Genomic DNA, 14116 nt, shown 5'->3' on the forward strand with positions numbered 1-14116 from the left:
GCCCCGAAAAGGGTAGCGCGGAGGTGGGGCGGTTTGCGGGCCAAGGGAAAATGGAGGCGATGAGAACTGGTCCTGGGGTCGCACGGCATTCTGGCATCAGTTTTGCTTCAACCGTTTGTTCAAAAGAGCAGTTAACACCAATGCATGGGTTGTTTGAATTGTAGTTTTAAGGTAGCTACATTTTATTCCCAGATTGCTTTAATTTCCTTTACTTTTGGGAGACCGTTTTGCTTTTGTGTGCATAAGTGTTAATATGACTTCATAAAGTAAATTTCCACTTGGAAGCAAAGTAATGTAAAGCGAACAAGGATATAAAGAGGAAACGAGTTAGTAATAGACTAACCGCTCCTTTTTTTTTTTTTTTTTTAAGATTTTATTTATTCATAGACACCGAGAGAGAGGGGCAGAGACACGGACAGAGGGAGAAGCAGGCTCCACGCATGGAGCCCATGTGGGACTCGATCCCGGGTCTCCAGGATCACACCCCAGGCTGCAGGCGGCACCAAACCGCTGCGCCACCGGGGCTGCCCTAACCGCTCCTTTCTAGGTAGAAACGGGTGTTCAAATTGGCATCGCATGCAAACAAAGATTGATCCCTTTAGTCAATTAAGGAACACAGGTCACAGAAATACTTTCCTCAGCAAATTGATTCTCTTCTGTTTCCTAAAAACATTATTTTCGGTAGCTCCTTGTTGCATAATATATGTTCTCCATACCCTCAAACTTTTAAATCTTTAGGCCCAGTAGTCTGTAGGATATGATAAGAATGCTATAAAATCTGGGACGCCTGGGTGCCTCAGCGATTGAGTATCTGCCCCCAGCTCAGGGCGTGATCCCGAGGTCTGGGGATGGAGTCCCGCTTCAGGCAACTTTTGAAGCCCCTGCATCTCCCTCTGTCTCTGTCTCTGTCTTTCTCTTTCTCTCTCTCCTGTCTCTCGTGAGTAAATAAAATCTTTAAATAATAAAAAAAGAATGCTATAAAATTTTAGCATCAAATCCAGGAGAATGGAGAGAGAGAACACAATCAAACCTAACTATTTGGATAACAAGTTGTAGTGTAGGAGTGAGTTTTATTAGGATATTGAAATTTAACGGTTATAATAACTCCTAAGATAATTTTAGTCTTCCTTTCTGTGTAAAGGGCAACAGCATGTCCTCCCTCCCTGGGTGCATTGGTTTGGATGCAGCTACAGCTGCAGTGGAGTCTGAAGAGATTGCAGAGCTGCAACAAGCAGTGGTCGAGGAGCTGGGTATCTCAATGGAGGAACTTCGGCAGTTCATTGATGAAGAACTAGAAAAGATGGACTGTGTACAGCAGCGTAAGAAGCAACTAGCAGAATTGGAAACATGGGTAATACAGAAGGAATCTGAGGTGGCCCATGTGGACCAGCTCTTTGATGATGCATCCAGGTGAGGACTAAATGGGAAATAGGAAATCTACCCCTTGGCAGACATTCTAGAGGTATAATTGTTCATGACATTGTGCCAAGCACTTTATGCTTTACAAGGTACAAATGTATAGAACCCTCCTCTTCCTCATAGGTTAGGGCCAAAATCTGACCTCTCAACCACCCACATAGAGAATATTCATCTATCAGAAGCTAATGTATGGTCAACAGTAGGGGAGTACGGGTCTCGAGTCCCTTCATCTTCTTTCTCCTCTGCTCTGCTTCCAAACAATTACTTTGTTTTCTTAGTAGATACTACACTTGATCTTAGCCAAAAGGCCAAGAAGCGATGTTTTCTTAGTAGAATGTTCTAGGGAGTGAGGATTGTAAAGCTTTGCTGTCTTATGTAACTGGTGCGTGAGCCCTGTATCTACTCCTAAATCCCCAGAAGATTTGTGTCAGGTACTTAGTTGTGAATTAGAACACATTTTCAAATAACAAGATAAATGACAAGATGATTGAAAGGACTGTATTCAGAGCTTATTGTGGATTTTTGAGAATCTAGTCTGGAAACCACTAGTTAAATGTTTTTCTGTGGGTAAAGCTTTTTTAATTCTAATGGACAGGTAGCTCAGTTGCTTAAGCATCCAACTCTTGACTTCTGCTCAGGTCTGGATCTCAGGAGGTGAGTTCAAGCCCTGCATTGGTTGGGGAGCCTACTTAAAAAATAAAAAGAAATAAAAATGAATTCTAAATGGAGACACTTTGGAATATGGCCTGTTTAAATTGAGGTCACTGTACTTAAATATATATAAATTCTGATGGCTTTTATACCTATTTCTGCTGGCTTTGACCTTTTCTACATGTTTTCCAATATTAGGGCGGTGACTAACTGTGAGTCTCTGGTGAAGGACTTTTACTCCAAACTGGGACTACAATACCGGGACAGTAGCTCTGAGGATGAAACTTCCCGGCCTACAGAAATAATAGAGATTCCTGATGAAGATGATGATGTCCTCAGTATTGATTCAGGTAAGAGATAAGGCTCCAGGTAGGAAGTCTCAGGATTGAAATTTAAACACAGGAAGTAAAAAAAAAAAAAAAAAAAAAAAAATTAAACACAGGAAGTTAAGCAGATAAAAGAAAGGAGAGACCATTGTCACTGACTCCATATTCCAAACCATTGGACTTGTCTGTTACCAAAAGAAATAGAACATTATTAGTCTCATAGATGTCCCCTGTGTGCTACTTCCTGATTGCATGACCTTCCTTTCCCGGTTCTGTCTGTTACCAAAAGAAATAGAACATTATTAGTCTCATAGATGTCCCCCGTGTGCTACTTCCTGATTGCATGACCTTCCTTTCCCAATTCTGAATTCCCTTTTCTTTGTAGGGAGCATTAGCACGTATGTATATATAGATTTCAAAATGATAGATTGTTTAGTTTTGTCTATTTTTGAGGTATAATTTACATACTATAAAAATCACCCACATTAAGTGTATAGTTTGAGTTTTAGTAAATTAATACAGTGGTGCAGTCTTCACAGTCTGGTTTTAGAATACTTGGAATTACCCTCATACCTGTTTGCCTACCTTCTCTATTTTCACCCCTAAGTAACCACTGATCTGCTTGCTTCCTTTTTGCCTTTTTTAGAAATTTCATATAAGTAGAATCACAATTTGTTGGCTTTGTGTCTGGTTTCTGTTGGTTAGCATAATGTTTTTGAGATTAATTTATGTTACTGCATGTATTCATAATTTGCTCCCATTTTTTTGCTGATTAATACTCAGTTTTATAGATATACCACATGTTTTTATCCATTTTAAAATTGATGAATATTTTTGGTTGTTTCCAGTTAGGGAGGCTATTAGGAATAATGCTGCTATGTATATTTATGTATAAATCTTTAGGGGGATGCCTGGGTGGTGCAGTGGTTTGGTGCATGTCTTTGGCCCAGGGCGCGATCCTGGAGACCTGGGATCGAATCCCACATCGGGCTCCCCGTACATGGAGCCTGCTTCTCCCTCTACCTGTGTCTCTGCCTCTCTCTCTGTGACATTCATAAAAAAAAAAATTAAAAAAAAAAAAATCTTTATATATAATCTTTATATAGTCGTTATGTTTCATGTCTCTGGGTATTCCACCTAGGAATAGAATTACTAAGTCTTAGGGTAGATGTATGTTTGAATTTTTAGGAAACTGCCTTAGTGTTTTCAAAGGGGGCTAGCTATATCATTTTACATTCCCACTAGCAAAGTATGGGATTCCAGTTTCTTTACGCCTTTGACAATGCTTAATATTGTCAGACTTTTAGCCATTCTAGTGTGTATATGGTGCTATCAAATTGTAATTTGCATTTTCCTAAGGAAATTGAGCACCTTTTCACATACTTACCTGCCATTTATGTATGTTCTTTGGGGAAGCATCATTCAAATCTGTAGTCTTTTTTTTTTTTTTTTTTGAAATTGAGTTGTCTTTTTATTGTTGATTTGGAGAACTTAGGCTTTAGGTATAATTCATTTATCAGATATATTTTGTTTTATTTTGTTTATTTTAAGATTTAATTTATTTATGCATGAGAGATAGAGAGAGAGAGAGAGAGAGAGAAGCAGAGACATAGGCAGAGGGAGATCCAGGATCACACCCCAAGCCAAAGCAGACACTCAGTTGCTGAGCCACCCAGGCATCCTGTATCAGATATATTTTATATACACTTTTTCTCAGATGTGGTCTTTTAATTTTCCTAATAATGTCTTTTAAGAGTAAAACTTCTCAAGGTGAGGGTTGAAGGTGGTTTGTTTATTTTGCTGATAGCTATCCAGTTTTTCTCCCACCATTTGTTGAAGACTATCCCTTTAGTACCCTGGTCAAAAATCAACTGGCCACGTATATGAGGGTTTATTTGCAGATGCTATTTTGTCACATTGATCTTAATATCTGTCTTTATACCAGCACCAAACTGCTTTTATTACTGTGAACTTCTGGTATGTTTTAAAAATCACTTCATGAAAGTGTTCCAGATTTATTTGCATTTCATATAACTTCAAAATAAATTTTTGGGGGATCCCTGGGTGGCGCAGCGGTTTGGCGCCTGCCTTTGGCCTAGGGCGCGATCCTGGAGACCCAGGATCGATTCCCACGTCGGGCTCCCGGTGCATGGAGCCTGCTTCTCTCTGCCTGTGTCTCTGCCTCTCTTTCTCTCTCTGTGACTATCATAAATAAATAAAAATTTAAAAAAAATATTAAAAAAAAAATTTTTGGATCAGCTTGTCAATTTCTATCAAAAACATTTTTTAGGGGCAGCCCGGGTGGCTCAGCAGTTTAGTGCTGCCTTCAGCCCAGGGCCTGATCCTGGAGACCCAGGATCGAGTCCCACGGCGGGCTCCCTGCATGGAGCCTGCTTCTCCCTCTACCTGTGTTTCTGCCTCTCTCTCTCTCTCTCTCTCTCTCTCTGTGTCTCTCATGAATGGATAAATAAAATCTTAAAAAAAAAAAATTTTTTTTTTAAACCTGCTAGGATTTTTAATAGGAACTATATTGACTGTAAAGGTGAATTTAGGGAGCATTATCTTTTAAACAAACACTCAGTTTCCTAATGCATGAATATGGTACATCTCATAAGTGTTTTATTTTTAATGCTAATGTGAATGAAATTATTTATTTAATTTCATTTTAGGATTGTTTCTTGCTAGGATATGAAAATTTAGTTGATTTTTGTGTATTAATCTTATAGCCTGTGACCTTATTAAGCTCACTTATTCTAGAATTTTTTTTGTGGATCCCTTGGGATTTTCTAATATTACTTAATGCCAAATAAAATCAATTTTACTTCTTCCTTTCTAATCTAGATGTCTTTTCTTTCTTTTTCTTGCCTTATTGTTCTCTAGAATCTTCATACGATGTTGAATAAGTTTTGAGAGCAGATACTTTTTCTTTTTTTAAGATTTGTTTCTTTCTTCATGAGATACACAAAAAGAGGCAAGAGGCATAGACAGGGAGAAAAGCAAGGCTCCTCAAAGGGAGCTCAATGCGGAACTCGATCCTAGAACCCCAGGATCACACCCTGAGCCAAAGGCAGATATGCTCTACCACTGAGCCACCCAGGTGTCCCCAGACATCTTTTCCTTGCTCCTGAGCTTTAAACATTAATTGTAATGTGAGCTGTAGGGTTTTTGTAGATAGTCTTTGTTGGGTTGAAGGAAGTTGCTTCTACTCCTTGTTTGCTGAGAGCCAATCATGGCTTGATTGGATTTTAGATTTTGTCAGTTACTTTTTCTGTATCATCTGTAGATAATCATATAGGTTTTGTCCTTTTTCTTATTAATAAGGAGTATTCCAATAATGATTTTTCAGATACTAAACCAGCTTTGCATTCCTAGAATAACCCCCAACCCCACCCTTGCCACTTTGTCTTAGTGTGTAATCCGTTTTATATGTTTCTGTATTAGATTTGCTAATTAAAAAAAATTTTTTTAAAGATTTATTTATTTATTCGTGAGAGATACAGACAGAGAGAGAGGCAGAGACACAGGCAGAGGGGGAAGCAGGCTCCCTGCAGGGAACCAGATACAGGCTTGATCCCAAATCCCAGGATCAGGACCTGAGGGAAAGGCAGGTGCCCAACCGCTGAGCCGCCCAGGCATCCCAATTAATATTTTGTTAAGAATTGTTGCACCTATGTTCATGAGGGCTGCTGGATTATCATTTTATTGTGATATGTCCTTTTGGCTTTAGTATTAGGGTATTAATGGGCCTTATAAAGATAAGTTGGGAAATGTTCCCTCCTCTGAGTTCATATGAAATATTTTTGTTTTAAGACTTTATTTATTTGAGAGAGAGAGAAGCAAGAGACAGAGCATAAGCTGAGGGAGAAAGCAGACTCCCTACTGAGCAGGGAGCTGGATGTGGGGCTCCATCCCAGAAGCCTAGAATCATGACCTGAGCCGAAGGCAGACACATAACCAGCTGACCCAGGTGCTGCTGAAATAGTATTATTTCTTCCTTAAATGTTTGATAAATTCAGCAGTGAGACAGTCTTCATTTGGACATTTTTTTTTTTTGGACTTTTTTTGTGGATTTTTTTTTAATAAGCTTTTTAGTTTGGAATAGTTTTATATTTTTGTATAAATTGCAAAGTTAATACAGAGTTCTTGCATACTTTTCGCTAGTTTCTTCTAATGTTAGTATTTTATGTTACCATGGTATATTGGTCAAAACTAAGAAGCAAACATGGGTCAGCCCTGGTGGCTCAGCAGTTTAGTGCTGCCTTCAGCCCAGGGTGTGGTTCTCTCTTTCTCTCTCTTTGTCTCTCTCTCTCTCTCGCTCTCTCTCGGTCTCTCATGAATAAATAAATAAAATCTTTTAAAAAAAATAAGCAAAAAAATAATAATAATAAGCAAACATGAGTGTGTTATTTTTACCTCAATTCTAGACTTTTGATTTCTGGGTTTTTTCCAATATAGGATGCCACACTGAATTTATTGTGGGAAGGTTTTTAATTACTAATTACTTTTCTTTATCTGATATGTCCCCCCTCCCTTTTTTTTTTTTTTTTTAAGAGAAAGAGAGAGAGGCAGAGGCACAGGCAGAGGGAGAAGCAGGCTCCATGCAGGGAGCCCAATGTTGGACTCAATCCCCGGTCTCCAGAATCACGCCCTGGGCTGGAGGTGGCGCTAAACAGCTGAGCCACCCAGGCTGCCCCCCCCCTCCCTTTTTTTAAAGATTTTGTTTATTTATTCATAGAGACACTCACACAGAGAGAGGCAGAGACAAAGGCAGAGGGAGAAACGGGCCCCATACGGGAAGCCAGACGTGGGACTTGAATTCTCTCTATATTTCCCTAGTTGAAATTAATTGAATTTGGACCTGTAGATTCCAGTTTTTCATCAAATTTAGAAGTATTTCAGTATTTCATTCAGTGTTTCAGTATTTCATTTTTTATTTTTTTATTTTTTTATTTTTATTTTTTATTTTTTTTAGTATTTCATAACTATATTTTTTCAATGTATTTTTTTTTAAGATTTTAAGTAATCCCTACACCCAACATCAAGTCAAACTTAAGACCCCAAGATCAAGTTGCATGTTCTACCAACTGAGCCATCCAGGTGCCCTAGTCCTTATTTCTTCATATTTTATCTGGCCCCTTCTTTTTCGCCTTGCCTTCTGAGATCCCCATTACGTATATGGTAGAACACCTCTCATTGTCCCATAAATCTTTGAAGCTCTGTTCATTTTTCTTTAGTCTTCTCTTTGTGCTTTGGACAGGACAATTTCTCTGTACAAGTATCTACATTCTAGTTTACTTATTCTCCTCTCTTATTTTAAACTTGCTTTTTTAGTTTTTGTAATTTGAATTCCGGAATTTCCATTTGCTTCTTTTTATCGTCAACTCTTTTGTTTACTGAGTATTAGCATATTAGCATATAGCATTTTAAGTATTTGAACGTAATTTATTTTAGCTCTTAGAGCATATTTATACTTGGAAACCTAAGTCCATGCAGCAAGTCTGTTTCTTTTTTTTTTTTTAAAGATTTTATTTTATTTATGTATTCGAGAGAGAGAGAGAGAGAGAGAGGCAGAGACACAGGCAGAGGGAGAAGCAGGCTCCATGCACCAGGAGCCTGATGTGGGATTCGATCCCGGGTCTCCAGGATCGTGCCTTGGGCCAAAGGCAGGCGCCAAACCACTGCGCCACCCAGGGATCCCAAAGACCCTCTTATAAAAGGACACATAGTAAAACACAGATTTCCCTCAGACTCCTTCTAGTTACTCTCCTCAGAAGAAACCAGTATTATCCATTTCTTTTGCAGCCAAGGATACCTTGTAAATGTACATATGTACTCTTTCCCTTCTCCATCCTTTTACATATAATCAACATGTGGTTTTACGTTGCTTTTTATCAAATATCTAGGAAAAGTATTCCCTCTCAGCAGCTATAAATCTGATTTTTTCCCCAATTTTTTTTATTGTGGTAAGACACACATAACACAAAATATACCACCTTAACCATTATTAAGTGTACAATTCAGAAGCATTAAGTACATTGATAACATTGTGCAACCATCAACTTTACTGAAAAATGTTAGGTACTGAAATTTTATTTTTGTGTAGAAGAATTTAACAGTATGAAATAGCTATCCCTAAATTGATCTTTTTTTAATATTGTCAATAGTTTTTTTTGGGGGGGGGGCGGGAGAGGGGAACATGACAAGTTGATTCTCAAATATACATATACACATACATATATATATATATGTAAATATGACAAGTAAAAAGAACCAGGATGTCCACAAAGAAGAAAATAAAGTGAGATGCTAGAGTTAACAGATATGGAAACTTACAAAGCGCAGTTACACACAATATAGAATTGACATAAGAAAAAACGACAGATCAATGAAACAGAATAGAAAGTCCCAAAATAAACCCACAAATATATGGAAATACTTTGACAAGTAGACCATATATATCAGTAAGAAGGGACTCATTTCGGGATTCCCTGGGTGGCGCAGCGGTTTGGCGCCTGCCTTTGGCCCAGGGCGCGATCCTGGAGACCCAAGATCGAATCCCACGTCAGGCTCCCGGTGCATGGAGCCTGCTTCTCCCTCTGCCTATGTCTCTTCCTCTCTCTCTCTCTCTCTCTCTCTCTCTGTGACTATCATAAATAAATAAAAATAAAAAATAAAAAAAATAAAGTTTAGAGTTTGGTTCAGGTCATGGTTGTTTGAGCCCTGCATCAGGCTCCATGTTGGGAGTGGAGCTTAAGATTCTCTCTCCCTCTGCCTGTCCTCCATCAAAAAAGAAAAAGAAAACAGCAACTCTAAAATTCAGACTTGCTGTATTACCTAAAATGTCCAGCTTTCAACAAAAAATGATGAAACAGGAAAAGTGAGACCTATGCTCAGGGAACAAACCCTGGTAATAAAAACAGACTTGCTGAGCAGCCTGGGTGGCTCAGCAGTTTAGCGCTGCCTTCAGCTCAGGTCGTGATCCTGGAGTCCTGGATCGAGTCCCGTGTTGGGCTCCCTGCATGGAGCCTGCTTCTTCTTCTGCTTCTCCCTCTGCCTGTGTCTCTGCCTCTCTCTCTCTCTCTGTCTCTCTGTGTGACTATCACAAATAAATAAAAATTTAGGGATCCCTGGGTGGCGCAGCGGTTTGGTGCCTGCCTTTGGCCCAGGGCGCGATCCTGGAGACCCGGGATCGGATCCCACGTCGGGCTCCCGGTGCATGGAGCCTGCTTCTCCCTCTGCCTGTGTCTCTGCCTCTCTCTCTCTCTCTCTCTCTCTCTCTCTGTGACTATCATGAATAAATAAATAAAATCTTTAAAAAAAAAAAAAAAAATAAATAAAAATTAACAAAATAAAAAAATATATAAGAGGGTCCTTTTTGGGGTCATGTAAATTTTTTGGAATTGGGTATTAGCAATAATTGTACAATTTTGTTAATATACTACAAACCACTGAATTAAACATTTCTAAAAGGATAAATTTTATGCTATGTGAATTATTTCTGAATTGAAAAAAAATTTTTTAAGATGTATCCATTTATTTTAGAGAATTAGTGCAAGCAGGAGGGGCAGAGGGAGAGAGAATCCCAAGCATATTCCATGCTAAGTGCAAAACCCAACATGAGGCTTGATCTCACAACCCTGAGATCACGATATGAGCCAAAACCAAGAGTCGGACACCCAACCAACTCTGCCACCCAGGCACCCCTGAATTTTAAAAAGCATTTTAGATGAAATTTAAAACTCATTTCCTTGGTTGGACTAGCCACATTTCATGTGCTTAGTAGCCAGATATTAACAGGTTGAATAGTGCAGATATAGAACAAATCTGTCACAGCAGGAAGTTCTACTAGATAGCACTACTCAAGAGTAAACATTTTTGCTTCATTCATTGACTACATCTGATTTTTCAAATCGTTCTAATAGGGCACCTGAGTGGCTCACAGTCAGTTGAGTGTCTGCCTTTGGCTTAAGTCATGATCCCAGAATCCTAGGATCAAGTCCTGCATCAGGCTCCCTCCTCAGTGGGGAGTCTGCTTCTGTCTCTCAAGTAAATAAATAATCATTCAAATAATTCATAAGCAAATTGTTATAAAAATTTGAAGCAGCATGTGGGTGGGTGGGTCAGCCAGTTAAGTGTCTACATTCCAGTTGAGTTATGATCCCAGGGTCCTAGGATCGAGCCCCACATCTGGCTACTTGCTCAGCTGGGAGTCTGCTGCTCCCCTTACCTGTGCACTCACTCTCTTACTCGCTCTCTCTCAAATATATATTTTTAAAAATGTAAATATACAGTGCACCTGGGTGGCTCAGTCAGTGAAATGTCTGCCTTTTGCTCAGGTCATGATCCCAGAGTCCTGGGATTGAGTCCTGCATCAGGCACCCTGCTCAGAGGGGAGCCTGATTCTCCCTCTCCCACTCCCCCTGCTTGTGTGTGCTCTCTGTCAAATAAATAAAATCTTCAGAAAAGTGTAAAAATTCTGTAGACCACCACCTGTCACAGTACTTTATCCTCAGGTAAGCACTGTCACCTATTTGTTGTCACCTGTCTTTCTGGACCATTTAGTACTTTTGTATATATAGCTATATATGGTTTTCAGTTGTAATTAGTAATAGTTCTGTGATAACGTTTTCAGTAGCTATAACGTTTGCATGTAGTTATAATACATGCAAATAAAATGCCTTAATGAAAAAAAAGTAGCTTAATTATTGATTTCTTGGAAATTCTTACGTGTAAGTTTCTTATACTCATTTAGAGCTTTTCTCATCCATAGGTGATGCTGGGAGCAGAACTCCCAAAGACCAGAAGGTGAGTTGGGACGGGGAAGGTAAAGATGACAGGTAAGAATAAGAAGATGGGAGAAACTTCTGGCCTGACCGTTCTGTCAGTTCAGACATCAACATAATCACGCACTCTATAATCAGCCCTGTGGGCTCTAGTCCTCTTACAGCTGTTCTAAGGATGCAGCAGAGGTTACATAGATGCATGCCCTGAGTGATGTATGAATGTAGAATTTGGCAGTGACCAGCTAGGTGAGGTTAATCAAGAGAATTTACCTAAAGCTGATTTCTGAACCAGATTTCTAAGGAAGGGCAGTTTTCTGGGACACCTGAGTGGCTCAGTGGTTGAGCATCCGCCTTGGGCTTGGGGCGTGATCTTGGAGTCCCAGGATCAAGTACCACATCGGGCTCTCCCCACAGGAAGCCTGCTTCTCCCTCTGCCTCTGCCTCTGCCTTTCTGTGTCTCTCATAAATGAATAAATAAAATCTTAAAAAAAATAAGGAAGGGCAGTTTTGCCTGATAAAATAACCATAACTTCTCAACCATAACCCATTCTATTTTGTTTTTTGAAAGACAAGTTCTTATTCTCAAGTCTAACGTGCTATTTTATTTTATTAAAAAAAAATTTTTTAACATTTTATGTATCCATTCATGAGAGACAGAGAGAGAGAGAGACACAGGCAGAGGGAGAAGCAGGCTCCATGCAGGGAGCCCGATGTGGGACTCGAACCTGGGACTCCAGGATCACGCCCTGGGCCGAAGACAGGCACCAAACCGCTGAGCCACCCAGGTGATCACCTAACATGGTATTTAAAAACTTGTTTCCCTCATCACCTTCCTTACAGCTCCGTGAAGCTATGGCTGCCTTAAGAAAGTCAGCTCAGGATGTCCAGAAGTTCATGGATGCTGTCAACAAGAAGAGCAGTTCCCAGGATCTACATAAAGGTTAGGGTCAGGAGGTACCTCGCTCGGTATAGGTGGTGGGAATGGGGGAGTGAATTCCTACAGAGATTTCATGGGTAACTGGCTTTGTTTTAGCGTCTCAGAATCCTCATCCACCTCCGTTGGGTCCTTTAAATACAGGTTTTCCTTGTCTGCTTAAGTCTTTTGTCTGCTGATTTTCAAATGTGTAGTGGCTTTATTATTTTTTTTTAATTTTTATTTATTTATGATAGTCATACAAAGAGAAGAGAGGCAGAGACATAGGCAGAGGGAGAAGCAGGCTCCATGCCCCGGGAGCCCGACATGGGATTCGATCCCAGGTCTCCAGGATCACGCCCTGGGCCAAAGGCAGGCGCCAAACCGCTGCGCCACCCAGGGATCCCTGTAGTGGCTTTAAATACATTTTTAGGGGGCAGCCCTGGTGGCGCAGCGGTTTAGCACTGCCTGCAGCCTGGGGTGTGATCCTGGTGACCCAGGATTGAGTCCCACGTCAGGCTTCCTGTATGGAGCCTGCTTCTCCCTCTGCCTGTGTCTCTGCCTCTCTCTTCGCTCTCTGAATGAATAAATAAATCTTTAAAAAAAAATAGATAGATACATACATACATACATACATACATTTTTAGGGACGCGAGGGTGGCTCAGCGGTTAAGCGTCTGCCTTCGGTTCAGGGCATGATCCAGGAGTCCCGGGATCAAGTCCCCGTCAGGCTTCCTGCATGGAGCCTGCTTCTCCCTCTGCCTATGTCTCTGCCTCTCTCTGTGTGTGTCTCTCATGAATAAATAAATAAATAAAATCTTAAATAAATAAAATACATTTTTAGCTTCGTGCTCATGATTACTTCTAGATGGAGATTAGGGGGATCCCTGGGTGGCACAGCGGTTTAGCGCCTGCCTTTGGCCCAGGGCGCGATCCTGGAGACCCGGGATCGAATCCCACGTCGGGCTCCCGGTGCATGGAGCCTGCTTCTCCCTCTGCCTGTGTCTCTGCCTCTCTCTCTCTCTCTCTCTCTCACTGTGTGCCTATCATAAATAAATAAAAAATTAAAAAAAAAATAATAGATGGAGATTAGAAGAGAGCAACTCAAACTCTTACACAGAGGTCTGAGGGAAGCTTTGTCAAATCAAGCTGTTAATAAATCCTCTACTGGAAAATGTTTTATAAGTGCTACTTAGCATTTAATGAGTATAATTAATATTGTTAATAAGGAGTTGAGAACACTTGGTTAAAGTGAGTGTTCTTAAATTACATGTGAATTTCAATTATGCAGGTTTTTCCTGTTAGCATAAATAGCTAGGTCAGCTCTGTTTTTTTGTTTCTGCCCAGGAGAGCAGCGAAAGTGACTAAGAATCAATGAATATCCCCTTTCCCCAGTTACCATATTGTACCTTCTTTACGTTTCTATTTACTATCCCCAATCTATGCCATATCTTTTTAGAATTTTTTTCCTTTCTTCTGTAGGAACCTTGAGTCAGATGTCTGGAGAACTGAGCAAAGATGGTGACCTGATAGTCAGCATGCGCATCCTGGGCAAGAAGAGAACAAAGACATGGCACAAAGGCACTCTTATTGCCATCCAGACGGTTGGTATGTTCAGGCTAGAAGAGCTAATGAAAGGCAACCTACAGGTCTCCATTGCTGATCGATCATTTCTTTTTCCCATAGCTTTGCCTTTTATCTCTCATGTAGCAGTCAGGATTTACACAGAAGCTGATGGTTTTAAAATTTTTTGTGTATCTTTTCCTTTTACTCAGGACCAGGAAAGAAGTACAAGGTGAAATTCGACAATAAAGGAAAGAGTCTACTGTCGGGGAACCATATTGCCTATGATTACCACCCTCCTGCTGACAAGCTGTTTGTGGGCAGTCGAGTGGTGGCCAAATACAAGGATGGGAATCAGGTCTGGCTCTATGCTGGCATTGTAGCTGAGACACCAAACGTCAAAAACAAGCTCAGGTACCTGGACAGAGGATTGTAAAAAGAGTGAAGGCCAGCAGCAAATC

General features: G+C 40.3%; 1 protein-coding gene and 1 pseudogene across 1 annotated transcript in view; one reads left to right on the forward strand and one right to left on the reverse strand.

Annotated features, from left to right (window-relative positions):
• Positions 1-17: 17 nt before the first annotated feature.
• The window catches only part of SETDB1 (SET domain bifurcated histone lysine methyltransferase 1), a 32544-nt gene continuing 18445 nt past the window's right edge, over positions 18-14116 (forward strand). The window contains 7 exon segments of the mRNA XM_025453100.3: positions 18-171; positions 1142-1410; positions 2269-2420; positions 11167-11201; positions 12020-12119; positions 13575-13700; positions 13868-14069. Of these exon segments, the coding sequence (XP_025308885.2) occupies positions 145-171; positions 1142-1410; positions 2269-2420; positions 11167-11201; positions 12020-12119; positions 13575-13700; positions 13868-14069 (911 nt within the window). The 5' untranslated portion in view covers positions 18-144.
• Positions 1582-1739, reverse strand: LOC112665145 (U2 spliceosomal RNA; annotated as a pseudogene).

Source organism: Canis lupus, chromosome 17, assembly GCF_003254725.2.
Source record: "Canis lupus dingo isolate Sandy chromosome 17, ASM325472v2, whole genome shotgun sequence".
Classification (NCBI taxonomy): domain Eukaryota; kingdom Metazoa; phylum Chordata; class Mammalia; order Carnivora; family Canidae; genus Canis; species Canis lupus.